We start from the raw sequence: 18,168 nt of genomic DNA, 5'->3' as shown, positions 1-18,168 counted from the left end.
TGAATAATAGTTTCAGTATCAATGCTCTCCAATATATTCTTTTCGATGCACAAAATAGCTAAACCATTCAACCTTTCTTGAGACATTGAAGATCTTAGATAATTTTTCAATAATTTTAGTTTTGAAAAGCTTCTCTCCGCTGAAGCGACTGTCACCGGTATAGTTAACATGATTCTATATGCAATTGAAACATTTGGATAACAACCAATATCTTCAACAAACTCAAGAACTTCAGTAGGTTCCATTGACACATCAGGTAAAGTCGTTTGAAGCACTCTCAATTCTGAAAAAAGATCATCTGAATCAACATCCGACGAGTTACCATGAGAAAAAGTTTTGCATAAGTTACAGCAATGCTCTTGTAAATCACTATCAAAACACTTTCAAAAGTTTTCATTTGATCAAATCTGGTCTTCACCGAAGTGATTGCCATGTCCACCACAACCAAAAAGTAATTGACTCTAAATACATCTTCACTAGATTGTATTTCCTCATCCAAACCAATTTCATCAAACTGTTTTTTTCTGAAAACATGACGCTTATGTGGAAATATAGGATCTACATCCATATCACGAGCAATAGTTTGAGTTATACTCAAACTAGAACTAAACCCTTCATGTATATACTTCTCAAAAAACAAACACACACCTTGCAATTGTTTTAAAGCATTATCAATGCAAAATGATTTAGACTGTAAATTCTTACTCACTGAGTTAATGGCAAACAAAATATCATACCAAATAACAATGCCAAGGATAAATTCAAAATTATCAAATGCCATGATCAAACTTTCAGCATCACTCTTTGTCATAGCATCATCACAAGACTCATATAATTCCAATAAAGCTGATCTTACTTGTGGAGCTTGGAACCTAATAGCTTTGACACTTTTAATTCGACTCTCCCAACGTGTGTTACACAAAGATTTTACAGTAAAGCAAGGAACATGATCAAGCAAAATTTTCCATCTCTTAGAAGAACTAGAAAATAATGCATATATGCGTTGCACAATTCCAAAGAAAGAAATAGCTTTTACACATGAATGAGCCATATCACTAACCACAAGATTCAGACTATGACAAGCACACGGCATATACAAAGCTTTTGGATTTACATCAAGTAATCGCTTTTGAACACCTTGATGTTTTCCTTTCATGTTAGAACCATTATCATAACCTTGACCTCTAATATTCTCAAACTCAAGAGTAAGAGACTTTAAAGCATCTAGTAACTTATCAAAGAGACCTAAACCAGTGGTGTCATCCACCTTTAGAAACTCTAAGAAGTACTCTTCTACACTTGCTTTTCTGTTTGATATTTTCACACATCGAATTATCAAAGTCATTTGCTCTTGATGGCTCACATCCGGTGTGCAATCAAGAATGACAGAAAAGTACCTAGACTCTTTAATGGTTTTAACGATGGAAAGCTGAACATTATGAGCCAAAAGAGAGATAAACTCATTTTGAATATTATGACCAAGATAATGACAATGAATTTCATGACTATGAATGCGTCTAATATGATCTTGGATTATCAAATCAAATTCTGCAATCATTTCAATAGCACCTAAGAAATTACCATTGTTATCTTGGTAAAGTTTTTCATTTTTTCCACGAAAAGCTAGATTTCTTTTAGCAAGAAATTTTACAACAGCAATTATTCTAGTTAAGACAAACCTCCAACGTTCTTTCTCTTTAGCAATTTCTTTCTATAGTGGTTTATCAATTGTGAGATTCTTCTCAAATCTAACTTTCAGCTCTTTCCAAGTTTTCATGTTATTCATATGCTCTACACTTTTCTCATGATCTTTAAGTCTCTCACTAAGATGCTTCCAGTCATTATAACCATCATTAGCTAAAGCAAGCATATTTGAACAATTTCTAGATTTAAACAATTTGCAACAAAAGCAATAAACCTTGTTCACATGTTTGGAGTAAACCAACCAATTTCTGTCACTAGTTTCCCCATTACGCAGCTTCCTAGAATAATAATTATATGAGAAACGCCTCTTGTTTGCATCTAAAGGAAACACAAGACTCAATTCTCTTTGAGGTCCTTTTTCAACTAACACATCTCTCATTTTATTATCAAGGTTTTCCCAATACCTTGGATCAAAAATATCAACACGAGAATTTGGGGTTTCACAAACATTTAAACTTTCAACATTAGATGCATTATCATGCTCACTCAAGTGACTACTATCATCGGGATTATTTATACCACCACCACCAGATTCTGAATTTTCATTAGCACCACCAGATTCTGAATTTTCATTAGCACTTGCTCTTGTCACAAATTTATCTAAAGAACCTCTTAGTGATTGAACAAACAATTCATCTTGTTTTCTTTTTTTTCTTTTCTGACATCCCGGTTTCTGTCCTGGCATGATGCAATCTTAACTAGATGCAAAGAAAAAAGAAGAATAGCACCTGGATTTTGGGGCTGGGCTATTGGGGAATGAATCTGATTATATGAATGCTAAAAGAACAAATGAACAAATATAAACCTGAAAAAAACAGTTGTTAGTGATTAGCGAGTTCCAATTTTAGAAATTAGAATACAAAATACTAGTTTAGAAAAAAGCAGAGCAAGAATCAAATAGAACATTACTCAAAAACTTGTTGTCTGCTGCTTAACGGCTAGTCGGCTATGGAGATCGCTTGTTGGAAAAAAGAGACTTGTGTGTTGTGGTCATGTGAATGGGGGGAAGATGAAAAAGCTTCGTACGTAAACATAAAAGACAAAGATCACCGATTCCTTTTTTCCACCAATCATCGTAAATCCTATAAATAACAAAACCAATTTGGCCCAATAATTTAATTTTGATTTTGGCCCATTAACTCATCAAACTTGGATTCTCTCGAACATGTTTTTTTTCGTCAGCTTATACTTAAAAAAAAAAAAACTTGATAAATATTAAAAACTGAAATTTTTTTTGTGCCCCCTAATTTGGTGGATCCGGGGCAGTCGCATCGGTTGTCCCCCATTTAAGCCGGCACTGTCACACACGTTTGTTAAATATATGGAAGAATTTTATTTGTTTCTCACTAATGGATAATATCAAATAAAAGTGAACCCTTAGCCACATTATCTTGGTGATCCGTAACATCTTCACAGATCTGAATCTGCTTTGCTTGTAGAAAGGGTCATGAATATACTGATTTGGCATGAGTGTGAACCACACAATCCCAGTGTTCCTTTTGATGACAATCTCTCAATTTTTAAGTTCAATAGAAAAATATGAAATAATATGGATAAGGCATTGATTGACTTTCTTGTCACCTTCACAACCAGGCTGCCCTAATCTAAAAAAGATATGTGAAGGAAATAAAAGACCAAAATTTGGAGATTTGGAAAGCTGAGAGCTTTGAATATGATTGATAGGTGTAATCTGCATTTTTATTCATATAAAAAAAAACTGCCTGCAAAGATAAATGAGGCATTTCCTTTACAAGAGCAACATTATATTGTCTTTCGTACATTATCTTCTTCTTCTAATCAACCCAGAAGAGTGAGGGTATTATATATAAAAAACATTGAAAAGAGGGAAATGAATCAAATTTAGCTAAAAGACCCCGGAAGCAGAAAAGGGCGAAAAAAGAAGCTTACTTTACACAAAAACCAGACCCGGTCAGACGTAAAACTTTCATTTGAATACCTTCTTAGAACAAACAAAATATCATATATTATGGAATTGAAAACATAAGTCTTTGCTAATTTCATGTCTTTTACTTACTAGTTGGATTGACCGGAAGAGACTGCTGCTGTTGCTGTAATTGCATCTGGAGATGAACTGGCCTTGCTTGCTTCTTTGCTCCCCTCGTCCAAGCGGACAACTTGTGCAAAACTTTTAGACATGTTCTTGATGAACTCTGTTGGCAATGCAGCAGATGCAGGTTTATGTTCTGTTTCTCCTGCTACCACTCCTACCGATGGCAAGCTTGGCTGTCTTCTTGCCTTCCGGTCCTGTATAATTTTCTCCCGTTCTTCATAAAACCCGAAATCATCCAAGATTGACGTGTCAGCATCGTAGTTCTTGAAGATCTTCAGCATCTCGATGCCCTGTTCCAGTTTTACCTGCAGTTTTTGGTTGTGGTTATTGTGTGGCTTAAAAAGAGGTATCTTATGGACAAGAAAGCTTGAAAATGGTACTACTTACTTCTTGGGTGTCTCGACTATTAGTCACAGGCTTGTTGTCATTGTTTTCCAATATAATGTGGCGGAACTGACTGTTTGGAACATCTTTGATAATGTGCCACTTCACTGGGAACTGTCCACTCCATTTGTCTTGTTGCCAGTAATCAACGCTCTTCTCAAAATCAACAGGTCCAACCATCTCCGCTACACCACAGAATTGAGAACTTGCATTTACCTGAAATCACAACCCCATAAATAATCTGCAGAAAGAAGAAGAGAACTGGGTAACCAGATCTTTTTTTATTCAGTTTTTATTTCACTTGATCAAGGATTAGACACGTACAGAGAACAGAAGAAACACTGGGCAGGGTTCTTTCTCATCCTTGGCCTCACGATAAGCAGCGTCAAGCTTTTTGTTGCCATTAGGGGTGCTAGCCCAAACATTGTATTTAATGCTCTTGTGAACATTGTCTTCACTGTAAGACTTGATGATGAACAACTTGGCGTTATCGTAGTCGGTGATAAAATCGGAACTGTTGTTGGATTCCTCGTGTTCCGTTGCACTGCCTTTGTTATTTTTCTTAGAATCAGCAGCAGAATCAAGCTCCTCTGAGACCTGAGTCTTGGGCTTTGAAGCCCTTGGTCCTCGATTTTGCTCGTTCAGGATATCAAAGGTACCATTATAACCGCCACCACCCAGAGATAGATCGCTAACCCTTCCACGCCCTCTAGTGTTGTCAACCCCGATCCAGCCTTGGTTTCCCATACCCACATTAGAAATTAGTCTAGTTCCATAGTTAGAGCCTTGGCCACGACCACCACTATGCATGTAACCTCTGTTATAGGAGTTTGAACCAGATCCAAAACCGTAAAATGATCTTTGTCGCTGTGATCCCTGACAAATTAAAAGAACAGTATCCACTTTCAACATATAGTCCAATATACAACCATTAATAGACCAATGATATCTATGTGTTAGATAAGAATAGCTAAGAAAAGTGAACTAACCATGGGAACGTTCTGGCCAAATGTTCCAAATGAGCCAAGTGGCTGAGGAGATAAAGCTGGTGAAATAGAAGAAGAATGCCTGTGCATATCAGAAGGCTTGGACCAATCTGACCATATCCCCCCGTCAAAACCTTGCTGCCATTCAGGAAAACCAAGGTTTGGCTGGTTTCCATTAAACGGTCCAATGGGATGAGGATGGTAGGAGGGGCGTGGTCCAATGTTATCACCTTGTTGGTCAACACCGACAAGGCTGGTGAGCTGGGGCTGAGTTGGAGAAGTAATATATTGCATGCTAGGAGGAACTACCTGCTGGTAATACGGTGATGCCCCCGAAAACGGAAACTGCTGTGGCGAATACAACTGCCCCTCAGAAGGTAAGGGACTTGCAGCAGGGGAATATGGCCCATATGGCATTTGAGGGTTATATCCGTAGCCCGTTTGGTAGACCAGAGAAGCATTCTCATTGAAGCCAACCTGATTTTATCAGAGAAATAATAGTGAACAATTAGAAATGTTCTAAAGAAGAAATCTGAAAAAGAGATGGTAAGGTGTACATACAGGAGATGTGATGTCCAATCCTTCAACATTGACATACGAAGAATATTCGTCCCATTCGCCAGAGGGGTTTTCATAACCTAGCTCCCCAACATAGAAAGTAATCTGGATTAGCTTCAAAACGACCCAATACTCAGTTCAAGAACTAGAGAAGTAACTCATGTGTAAAGGAAGGCATATACTACTCTCTCCTTTTGATTGCCTCTAGTATTTATACTCAAACAAACCGCAAGAATATGAAACCTCAAAACCAATACACAAAGTCCAAACTCTAAGACCTCAGAAGATAGATACAGTATAATAATCAGAGAAGCTAAAAATACATATATCACAAACCAACCTCTATAGTAAAAGCCTTGTGCTTGAGGAGAGAGGATGCTGCTAGGTAAGTGTCCGGCGAAATCACCTGATAAACCATAAGGTCCAGTCAGTGGAGCAACTTTTGCTGGATTAACTACAACAGCAGCTTCCTGGGAGGACTTAAAAGAGGCTGAAGTCTCGTTGTTTGCCGGAACAGGCTGCTTAAGATAAAAGGAATACAAAGATTTGAAGTTAATTTTGTTCAGTGAATCTTCAACCGGATGGAAGTAATAACCAAAAGACCACTCAGATCAACTACCAGCTCCTTCATGATGTCCAGACTAGCAGGTTGCTCCTCTGTGTTTCATGCATAACCGGTAAACACAAATAAGTCGGTGGAATCATTCATGAACAAGATCAAGATCGGCAAAAAAATAAAAGCAGATCCTAATGCAAAAATCTAAAAGTTGAACTTAAGGAACACTAATAAATCAAAGAGCTTGGATCCCAGATCCTAACAGAAAGGAGATCGAGATTCTCCAAACTTAAACACTTGCAATTCAATTACGCTACTAGTGAATTCATGAGACCACTACCAAAAACTGAAAAGGCAAAACTAGTAATTCTAAATCCAAATCAACGAAACCTAACCTAACAGATCAAAAAAATCCGATGTCAGAGGATTTGGACACGAAAGCCACTAAGAATTTGAGAAAAGGAAAGGCAGAGATCAAACGTAAAGGAATCGAATTTAGAAGAGAATCTGAAAAAATTGAGAGATGGGTCAGTAAGTGACGTTACCATAAGTAAGATCTGAGGTGTGTGATTGAGTCGTTGCCATGAATCTGATCGAAAGGGGTCAAGAATAAGGAGCTGATTCAAACAAAAAAACTGGAGAAACAGAATCTTTATATGTAGGGAAGGACACAGGATCTTTCCATATATGTATAAATACGTCGTAAGCAATAAGGCCAATACGTAGGTGTAGGTGGTGTTATAGAGAGATTACATTACAGTAAATAATAAAGTTTACAAGTTTGCGTCTTTTTTTGTTTCTCTCTGTTTTGAAAGAACCACCACAAAGAACTTTGTTGCCATTAATCGTTTAATCGTTTGTTGTAAAGCGCAAAGTGTTACTTACTACAAGATAGAAAAGAGCATTGCTTCTTTTTTTGGTGAGAGACCTCTTTTGTGGAAAAAATGGAAATAACGATGATCTCTTTCTTTCTTTTTTATTTGCCTTTTCTCTCTCTGTATTTGTTTCCCTTGGAGACTCCGAGAATCTTTATTTTCCTTCTTCTTTTTATATTCATTTTACTTACTTATGTTATGTATCTCTTAATTAATCATATTAGATCAAATCCTGGACTTTTTTTCTTGTTAATCAAAAATAACACAATCTTGTTTTTTTATAGGAAAAATTAACACAACTAGATTTTAACCGCAGGATTTTGCTTTTTGCATATTTTATATAATTTATTAAAAAAACATTATATTAGATCAAATATATATATATATATCTAAAGTTTTTTATAATAATATTGAGATATTTGTAATTTTATTTGCTTTATTTATTTGAAATTTAATTAATCAAAATTCTTTTAGAATTTAATCAATCAAAATTAGTTATTGTAAAAATAAATATCTGTTAATATGTATAATACTTTACAGTTTATATAATATTATTTAATTTTTATCCACCAATTTGAAGTTAGTTAGTTTCGCTCAGAATCTATTAGCTATTAAAAATAAAATAAAAAATAATAGTTAGTTTTGTATATGAGTCTAAAAGTTAGTGTTGGTTTTAACTTTTAACTCTTTTTATATAAAATTAAGTTTTAAGATATTTTGTTTGTGCTTTTAGACCAACCCGCAAAAATACATAAGTGTACTAATATTAACTCAAATTCTCGTGGATATTTTTCAGTCTAGGTTTGTGAATATTTTTGTTTGTGTATATTTTTCATTGTACCGCAAAAATATATAAGTGTACCGCATTGTTTGTGTATTTTTTCAGTCTAGGTTTAAATCCGTGGATAAATAAAATTTTCCATAAAGTATTGTTGTTTATTTAGTATTGTGCGTATGTAAAATTGCTAAAATTGGTATTTACACAGATTTTAGTTTATTATCACAAAGTTAGTAACATTGTTGATATTATTCCTATATGAATAAATTTGATGTACTCAATATTTAAATTGTGCAGGACATATATTTGTATTTGACATCATAACTCTATAAATGACACATCTTTTTTAGTCAAAAAAACATACATCACTTGTGGAGGTTAAAACAAAATACATATAAAATCATACATTGTTAGTTTATTTTTCTGTTTTTATCCATGACATCAATGGCTCAATCCATTTTAAACAACTTATAAAAACAAAACATGTGTGATGGAAAATCATTTATTAGTATTTTGCAAAATCTTTGGAAATAAATTTGCCAAACAAATTTTGGAAATTAAACATTGACAAAAGGTAAGAAGTTATAGTTTATTTTTTCACTACAACATTTAAAACTTGTAATTAAAAAAGAAAATAAAAATTGATTTTGTTCAGATATTTTAGGAAAACATGTATACCCGATTTTTGCTTAATTATTTTGATTATTATTACTATTATTAATTCCTAATTACAATAGCATGAAATATAAATATTTCTCAACTCCAAGCCTACTTTGTCAAAACTGCTGCAAAAATGTTAATATAGATATGTGATCATAAATACTAAATTGGATCGACTGAACAAATAATATTCATTTTTACTTACTTATTTATGTTATGTATCTCTTAATTAATCATATTAGATGATTGACAAAATAATAATAATAATAATAATCAAAGATCAAATCCTTGACTTTATTCTTGTTAATTAACACAATCTGTGATCCTAAATACTATAATGGATCGATTGACCAAAGAATATTTTAATCAGTTTATAAATCCATCCATTTACATTTATGCCCACCAAACAACTTTTTTATACAGACCAATAATAATTATAAAAAAATAGAGGTGGGGAACGAAGAAGTTTCAAAATTCAAATAACTTGAACGGAATACATTAATAAGGGTAAAATTAGAATTTTTTTTTTAAGAGATTGTAGGTATGAAAATGAAAATATTTAATTTTTCAAGTATTAAATTATCCGTTTTTATTAATATGAATATGATTTTTTAACAAAAAAACCGGATATTAAATTTCCAAATAAAAAATAGATAAAATATTTTTTAACTTTTTTTGCTCAGAGAAAATAAAAAGAGTTATATTACTTTACGTTTTTAATATAGGTTTTCCTTTTTAATATAGGTTTTCAGATTAAGTTGTATGCCAAAGATGGAGCAGAAGTTACATAATGGATTATCATAACTTCTACTGGGTACTCTTTTTCGTATAGTATTGTTGGTTACTAAATGCCCAAAATTCTATGAGAAAGAGTCCTAAAAGTCTACAATTTATCAAATCAACCAGTCACAGATCATAAGAAAAAAAATCTATGATTATTAATCAGTTCCATTTTCATTAATTTATTTGTTTATTTCATCTTCTTTGATTTTCAGACTTTACACCTGATAGTTAGTTATTAATTTTTGTTTTGCTATTTATCATCTAACTAAATATTAGTATTAGTTAACTAATACAAATCAAAATGTGTACATAATATTTTAAAGATTATTATTTTGCTTATCTCTTATGGCTTTTTTTATCAAGTAATAATTTGTTAATATATACACCAAACAATCCCAAACAAGTCCAGTCACATGAATGAATGGTCAAACTTGTATTATAAAACAATTTACTGTACAATAAATGCAATACTTTGAAGGCTGAGTTGTTGGTATTTTCTGTTGTTTGTGTTAATATATGAATACTCTGAAAATTCAAAAAAAAACTTTTTAATATAAACTGTGTATCAATTATTATCTATATATACATTTTTAGAGTCATTTAGCAAATAAATTCTGGAGTTCCAATATATTTACAAGCATGTCATTCGCATTTATATTTAATTGATAATTTAAACTAAAATATTAAAATTGATTTACCAACTTTGGAAAATCAGAACTGATATTAAATATGTTAATCTAATATTAAACACAATTTTCCATAAAACTCAGATCCTAATTTACTTACTCTGTAGTTCATACATGGATAATTTAGTAATTACTGAACTGCAAAAAGACTGAAAAAGTTGATCGAAAGAAAAGTATCTAAGTACTCACGCTAATATTTCCAAGTGTGTATGATGATTTCGATTTCAAGCCGAATCAGTTGCCCCTTAGTCTTCAAACAAACAATGACTTTGTATAATAATGTTTACACATGAGATATAAATCATATTACTAATCTGTGATGATGTATACAAAATATCTCTATTTGTAATCACTCAAGTTTTTTGTTTTCTTTCCTTCCAACAACTAAATAACTACAATGGTCAAGAAGAATTTGGCTATACAGAAGCTGAAGGTGATTCTTTGGACGCAGAGATACTATCTGTCAGGTCACGACCACTTGTCTCGAAAGGGAATAGACAAACGCAAATTCCTGAGACAAGAATCACAATCTCAAAGAGAAGAACAGCGATCGTCTGATGGCATCCGTGAACTAACCCAACGGCCACCAGTGGACACAAGACTCCTCCAATTCTTCCTACCGAGCTCGCCACTCCTACTCCAGTCGTTCTCACCGCCGTTGGATATATCTCCGGAGCATATATGTAAACCACCGTGAAAGCAGCCGAGATGCATATACGACCGCCAAAGAGAAGAGCAGTAGTTATGAATGGAGATTGATGAGATAACAGAGGAAGAAGGAAAAAGCAACAGGTGAATAACATTGATGCCATTGAAACTTTTCGTCCAAGTCTATCCACCATTGCTGCTGATAACAGTAGACCTGGAACCTCTGAGAGGATTCCACAGATCAAGATAATAAAGATTTAGACTTTTTATCCGATTTGGATTTGCTTGTGCTAACAGAGAACAATATATATGCATGTACCTGCAAAACTGGCGATGAAAACGTCTCTGTAGTTAACGTCGTTTGAATTTAGCAATTTTTTTTCGGTTGGATAGCATCTGTTATGGGAACTGGTCAGCTCGGTGGTGAGAAGGACAACGCCGTAATAAGCAAAAGCATTTCCGAAGAACACAACCCATAATAGCAAAGTCCGATTGATTAGCGTTGGAGATAGAAGAGCTAGTAACGAGAAACCTGGTTCCTTATCAGCTGTTAGTACTGTCTTGGACACTAAAACAGCTTCTCCTACTTCTCCAGGCTTAAGAAGAAGAGTCTTTTCTGTTGGAAGGTTTTTATTCTCTTCCAGCTCGGTGTCCAACTCTGAACTGAGATCACCCGGGGGTAGTTTGGTTCCATTCATTCTCGCAATCTTCTCTAATATAGAAAGGGCTTCAGCTTTCCGGCCTTGTAGGATTAAGTAACGAGGAGACTCCGATGTCCACCTATAGAACAGAAGAAGCAACGATGAAGGTATAGAAGAGAGTGCAAGTAACCACCTCCAGCCCAATCTTGGCATGACTAACTGCAAAAAAAATCATCAAGGTGATGTGAAAAGCTAGCGTCCAATTTGTACTGGAAAAACAAAGCAAAGAAAGGCATGTGTTGTACCCAAGCGAGGGAAGCTTCAAATATGGTTCCAACGGTCCAGAAAGCTGAGAAAACAACCATCCAAGTCCCTCGGCTTGGTGCAGGTATGAATTCAAGATACCAGGAAGCAAGAACAGGACCTCCTCCCAACCCGAGACCAACCAAACATCGGAGAATGATCAACCACGTGTAGCTTGGTGAAAATAAGCTCAAGAAACCAGCTACAAAAGTCACCACTGCAGTTATAATAAATCCTTTCCTGAGGAAGATAAGGCACAAGCATCAAATTAGAATGAAGCCACAATGCGTCATAAACAGAAGATATGACCCCTAACCAAAAAAAGTCTTCTTTTTTTATCATTGATGAACATTGACAAGATACATAGAAGCTCAAGGAAGGAAGCGTCATGGACTGAACATACAACTTCAGAGATAATACAATTCAAGAGTTATAAGGAATCATATGAACAAACAGAACAATTCAGCCCCTTTTTAGACAATCTATGAGCAAAGGGCCCATACTAGACCAAACAAGATTCAATAAAGAAGTAGTTACCTGCGGCCATGTTTGTCAGAAACAATGCCCCAAGAGTAAGCCCCAATGAGCATACCAGCAAAAACAACGCTGGTTATAAAGCTTTCCTGCCGAGAAGAGAGATTCCAAAGCGACTGAACAGCAGGTCCGACGAAAGAGAGAAGCATCATCTCCATGGCCTCTCCAATCCAACCCATCCCAGCGTAAGCAAGGACGTAGAGTTGGAACTTACCAAATCCCATCGCCACAAGAGCTTCATCAACTGTGAAACTAGGTTTCCCATCTGCCATTTCAAAAATCTGGAGGAAAAAAAAAAAAAAAAAAAAGAACAAGAAACTGACAACAAGAACCCATTATAATCACATTCCAAGAGGGGAAGGTTTGATCACGAAGCAAAAAGGGGAAGTAAATCCCAATAATCACATTCCAAGAGGGAAAGGTTTGATCAGGAAGTAAATCCCAAATTTAACCCATTGAAATCATGAATGTTAACGCATCACACGCATGGGGACATTACTGTGTCTGGATTTCAAAAAGTCTTGTAATTGACAAAAAGAAAGATCACAAAAATCGAACCTGAAGCAACAAAAAATGCAGATCTTCTTTCTCCAAGTTTTCAGGACAATGAAATTAGAATTGTAAGAGAAATTATCACAAAGTCAACGGCATTGAATCGACGAATGGAATAATAAACCGTAAATGAAGGTCACTGGCCTGTTAGGCCAAAGAAAACATGTGAAATGTTGTCAATCTCTGTGGTCTTTGTACGTACACCGAGGCTGACCGGACTAAAACGTGTGTGAGACAATAACCGAACTTCAAGTCTCCGTTGAATCGTTGTATGTATGTGTCTCTTCTTGTCCGAAACCTTCTTCTTTTCTTTTTTTTTTTGGCAATAACCGAATTTTTTTTGGGCCTTATTATAAAAACCCAAATTTATATAAGGACTCTTTTACAAAGCCCATTTGTTTTCTCTAGTTAAGATGTGTTAAAGGAACTGTACTTGACTAATGTGAATGGACCCAACTCTTGTACAAGACTAAACCAAAACATAGGACAAAAGTGGGTCACCTTTTGTGGGACTATAGTCTATAGAGATAGATTGAGGTGTATTGGCAAAATGCAAATTGTGAATTGGATTTATCAAACCTTTAATGAAAAATACACTTTTATTCTATTATACTAAAATATATATATACAACCTAGTCTGATGAGATTCGAGAATTAGGGAAGTAATAAGATAGGATGTGTTAAAGTAATTGAAGGTTACCCCACCAACCAATTATTACTTATAAGGATTGAGACGTTCTACCACTTGATGATCCCTCGAGTTTTTCTTCACTTCCCACTCTATCTTTGTCTTGTTTCGAAATTGCTTTCAATAGTCTAAAAACTCATAATTTTTGCAAGAAGAGAACTACAAGTTTCAATTTCATTACCATTTTTCACATAAAATCTTTACCTTTATATATAGAAAAAAAACAACCAGAATATTGTATTTGTAAATTAGACACACATATCATTCTATACTAGAAAAAGCTCAGCAAAATGATGTACCGTAGAAGTGTATAATCTATTAAAGTTATTCAGCTGGTATATTATTAGATGGAGCAATGCTTTAAATTCTTCTAGTTGTCAATAAACCAAAACCAAGTCGTTTGTTTTATTTGTTCTAATTGAAAACATATTACTTTCTAAGCTTCATGTTAGTTTATTTATACTTTCTAATCAGAGATACCAGATACTCATTTGAATAAAAATACCCTCAAGATAAATTCATTTAACACAATAATGTTAGTAGTTTATTTTATAAAACTAAGGGTGCAAATGGTTGCTTAAAATTGAAAAAATTTGTTGAACAAAATTGGGTTGAATAATATTCAACTCATTCATCTTCAAAATAGTAGCTGAACAAGTTGAACACTGTAGGATTAGTTTATTTTTTCAACTTTTTAAGTTGAATCAGCCGAATAACTTTTTCCATCATTTTCAACTTTTTCAATGCAAATGGTGAAAATTGGCTGAATATTTTTTTTCATTGCAACCATTTGCACCCTAAATAACTCGATGACCCTGTTGACGATATGGGCTAGTCCAGGCCTGAAGTAAATTGAAGACCCAAACGGGTTGTTTTTAGATATACACGAGAAGGATACAGTTTTTTACCTGCCCAAACGGGGTCAATTGCTAGTAATAATAAAAGAACGGAAAAGAAAAAGAAAAACCTAAAGCTCTAGAACCGAAAAGGATCTTTTTACGCCCTCTCGGAAACCTAGCGGAGTCGCATCTTCTCAACTTCTCAATGGACGGATCCGCCATCAATCCTTAATTATGGTTTCTTATAATCTCTCTGTTTCTCAGTTCGAAGTTTCTGATTAGATCTGTTGTACCTTAGGGTGTGGAATTGAACGATAGTGACGTAGGCATTCGGAGAAGCAGGTACGTACAAAATTGATTTTTTTGTTGTTGTTGAGATGTGTACCTGTAAGATGTGTTGTTGTTCTGCATGTTAATAATAATAATATTATTAACTGCAATTGCAGTAGCAGCATGATGAGCGATTGCAATTGCAGTAGGATGTTGAGCAGGATTTACGTTGAGGGATACGACACTTCGCTCTCTGGCTATGATTTCGTTGAGGGTATGAGAAAACACTTCGCTTCATGTGGAGATGTGATGCATGTTCATATTCCCGGATACCGTGTGAGCAGCGTCCCCAGTATTCTCAACAGATTTGTTTGTGGCGTCTTCCTCCACTTCTTTCACAAAAAGTTGAAATGCAATTTGCTTATAAACAAACACTCTTTGTATTTGTTTTACAGTTTTGCCTTGGTTTATCTTCGGGGAGAAGGTGCAGAAGAGAAGGCGTTGAAACTTAGTGGGAGTGACATGGGAGGACACAAGGTAGTCGCTAAGCCTTGCCCGTTTAACGCCACTGACCTTGACCCTGTGCTCTCTCTTACAAGAGACTCAGACAATAGCCGACAGTTCATGTAACTTGTTTCGTTTTAACTTTTTTTTTGGATCTGTAAGATATGTTGCTGTCATGTTAATAATATGCAATCAAATTATTAGGATGGGAGTTACGGGATTTGACATTTCGCTTCATGCGCCTCATGTCGAGCATGCGCTGCTTGTACATTTCTCTCAATGTGGACGTGTCCTGAGTGCTTGTGCTCCTCCTGCTGACATAGAAGAATGCGAAGGTGTTCTCGACAGGTTTGTGGCCTCTTTCTCCCAATGTTTTTTTTCCCAACTCTCATATGTTATCAAATGCTAACCAAAGATTTGTTTTCGTACGTTGGTTTTTTATAGCATAGCTACCGTTACTTTAGAGGGACAAGCTGCCGTAGAGAAGGCGCTGCAACTATGTGGATGTGATGTCGTAGAGAAGGCGCTGCAACTATGTGGATGTGATGTGAAAGGATTGGGTTTTTTTCAAGTTACTGGAGTTTGTCCGCCCCCAAAAAGGACGCTCCCCATCATGACGCCACCCTGGATGTGGACGGACGGCAGCCTCATGATTCGTCGTCCGGATATGTACATGAATTTGATTCCTGATCCTGTATTCTTGGTAACAAAGGAAAACCTCTCGTTAATTCATTCGTGCTTTGTTTTATTTTAGGCCAAGGATGAGTCGAAGAACGGACGGCAGCATCGTGTTTACTCCTCCTCCCCGCATATACATGAATTTGATTCTTGATCTTTTATTGTGGGCAAGAATATAGGAAATCCTCTCATTAATTCGTTCTTGCTTTGTTTTAGGCCAAATTATGGAGAAGAAAAGATGACGGCGAGTGAGAAGAAGAAGGCTACTCTGGCGAAAGTTCTCCTTCTCCTGGGATACGACGTAGCAGCTCTTTGCTGTTTTCTGTTTATTACCCTTTTTTTATAAAAAAAAAAAATCTGTCTGGAGCTTAAAAATAAGCTCACTTTATCAACAATCTCTGCCTTCATTGTAACTTGTTTTTATCTGGATTTTTAAGATAAGCCCAGTAAATAATTATTTGCTTTCATTTACTACCCGTAACCGCATCGTCACTGTTCGTCTCCACGGGACAATTCTCTTTTACCGAATCCGAATCGTTCTCTACTACTGCACATACAATCGTATTCAGGATAACCTTTTACTCTATCATTCTCTACTGCACAATCATCTTCAGGATGTTCCTTCTCGATTCTTCTCACTTCCTGTCCTCTTGCAAACAAAAAAAACCCATTAATTAAACTCTCAATATACTTAACACAAAGGTCGTTCGTTGTTTTACTACTTAGTTTACCTCTTGTTTCTTGTGCTATGTTCCATGTTAAGCTGTAGAGGAACCAAACTATTACGCAATGCTCCATTCATCAACATTTCTTTATCTTCTAATGAGCTATCTTCCTTAATTCTCCCTAACTTCTTTAATTTGCCTCTTTCTTCCAATCGCAAAATTAGGGCTCCGGGCTAAAACCGCTCGACTATCTCCAACATTCATCACATGAACATCTTCTCCTTTCATCAATGTCACTAGAACGCAAGATCCCATCAGTGCTAATTCTGGATTCTCTTTAACCATCAAAGCCCATTTCTTTTTTCTAGTTAAGATGTGTTAAGGAACTGTACTTTTGTTAAGCTGCTAAATAATGTGTTAAGCTGCTAAATAATTGACTAATGTGAGTGGACTCAACTCTTGAACAAGACTAAACACAAACATAGGACAAAAGTGGTCACCTTTTTGTGGGACTTTAGTCTATAGAGATAGATTGAGATATTGGCCAAAATGCAAATTGTGAATTGGATTTATCAAACCTTTAGTGAAAATTACACTTTTATTCTATTATACTAAAAATATATATAAACTAGTATGATGAGATTCGAGAATTAGGGAAGTAATAAGATAGGATGTGTTATAGCGATGGTTACCCCCACCAACCAATTATTACTTAGAAGCGTTTTTGAATTATTGATGTTGCCTAAAAGAATATAAAATATATATATATAAGGATTGAGACGTTCTACCACTTGATGATCCTTCAAGTTTTTCTTCACTTTCCACTCTATCTTTGTCTTGTTTCGAAATTGCTTTCAATAGTCTTATAAACTCGTAATTTTTGCAAGTAGAGAAATACAAGTTTCATTGCCAGTTTTCACATAATTTTGTTTTCATATAGAGAGAAATAAAAAACAGTCAGAATATTACATTTGTAGATTAGACACAATTCACACAAATATTAGAAAGAAAAAAATATCAGCAAATTGATGTACTCTAATAGTATAATATTTTTTTTTGTTAAGTTATCCAGCTGGTATAGATTGAGCAACGCTTTAATTCTAGACTCTACTTGTCGAAAAACCAAAAACCCAAGTCGCTTGTTTTATTTAGTATCTGCCCAAATATGTTAATTCTAATTGAAAACATGTAATATGTTGTTATTTTTCAGCTTCATGTTAGTTTATACTTCCAAATCCATCAGAGATTACAAGATTTGATAGTACCATTTAAAATTTAATACTAATTAATTTATAGGGGTGAATCAAAACGTAAGCCTCAGCCTTTCACTTCATTAATATATACGTTCAAGATATAATAAAACAGGTAAAAAGCATTTGGTGAGCTCATTCTCTCTAATCTCTATGATGAGCTTTAGATTTCAACATTATCTTAATTATGTGGTAAAGAATAGAGACAAAATGAAAGTGGATCGGTCTGTGTGGCTGAAGCTTTAGATATATATATATATCTGTAATATGTCCCACAGCTTAGTATAGTTTTTGTCTTTCTTTTTGGAAGGTTAATGATCATTAATTTGCTACTTAAAGAAATCATATTTTACTATAATGCAATAGAGATCCGTCACTATCATTTTTGCCCACCGCTTGTACTCACTATTCGCTTCTCAATTAGTTGTGTTTTTTCTTGTAGTTTCACGTTTGTTCTTAGAAAACTACCAAAGATATTTATCAATAAGCAACTTTTTGTAAAATCATCACTTACTATATTATTGTGTCGTTCGTATTTGAAGTACACACAAAGAC

At 34.8% G+C, this 18,168-nt stretch overlaps 3 protein-coding genes across 4 annotated transcripts; 1 reads left to right on the top strand and 2 right to left on the bottom strand.

The window, feature by feature from the left end:
• Nucleotides 3,385-7,162, bottom strand: LOC104777343. 2 transcript variants are annotated; one of them, XM_010501583.2, is made up of 9 exons: nt 7,145-7,162; nt 6,805-6,848; nt 6,323-6,360; nt 6,044-6,221; nt 5,707-5,783; nt 5,149-5,622; nt 4,484-5,035; nt 4,163-4,375; nt 3,385-4,080 (listed from the first exon to the last, which is right to left on the bottom strand). In XM_010501583.2, exons 2-9 carry the CDS (start codon nt 6,842-6,844, stop codon nt 3,739-3,741), a joined length of 1,914 nt encoding a protein of 637 aa, XP_010499885.1. In that variant the 5' UTR covers nt 6,845-6,848; nt 7,145-7,162; the 3' UTR covers nt 3,385-3,738. The 2 variants fall into 2 exon arrangements, with proteins under 2 accessions (XP_010499885.1, XP_010499876.1); XM_010501574.2 differs by lacking the exon at nt 7,145-7,162 and having other exon boundaries at nt 6,044-6,224; nt 6,805-6,990.
• LOC104777328 (organic cation/carnitine transporter 7-like) lies at nt 10,287-12,989 on the bottom strand. The gene is made up of 5 exons (XM_010501563.2): nt 12,726-12,989; nt 12,171-12,448; nt 11,636-11,873; nt 11,009-11,549; nt 10,287-10,912 (listed from the first exon to the last, which is right to left on the bottom strand). Exons 2-5 carry the CDS (start codon nt 12,437-12,439, stop codon nt 10,458-10,460), a joined length of 1,503 nt encoding a protein of 500 aa, XP_010499865.1. The 5' UTR covers nt 12,440-12,448; nt 12,726-12,989; the 3' UTR covers nt 10,287-10,457.
• LOC104777318 (nucleolin 1-like) lies at nt 14,361-16,134 on the top strand. The gene is made up of 6 exons (XM_010501547.2): nt 14,361-14,588; nt 14,693-14,852; nt 14,972-15,142; nt 15,225-15,368; nt 15,465-15,689; nt 15,775-16,134. Exons 2-6 carry the CDS (start codon nt 14,830-14,832, stop codon nt 15,875-15,877), a joined length of 666 nt encoding a protein of 221 aa, XP_010499849.1. The 5' UTR covers nt 14,361-14,588; nt 14,693-14,829; the 3' UTR covers nt 15,878-16,134.

Source organism: Camelina sativa, chromosome 1 (assembly GCF_000633955.1).
Source record: "Camelina sativa cultivar DH55 chromosome 1, Cs, whole genome shotgun sequence".
In the NCBI taxonomy this organism is placed as follows: Eukaryota; Viridiplantae; Streptophyta; class Magnoliopsida; order Brassicales; family Brassicaceae; genus Camelina; species Camelina sativa.
This window is presented reverse-complemented; position numbering and strand designations above follow the sequence as displayed.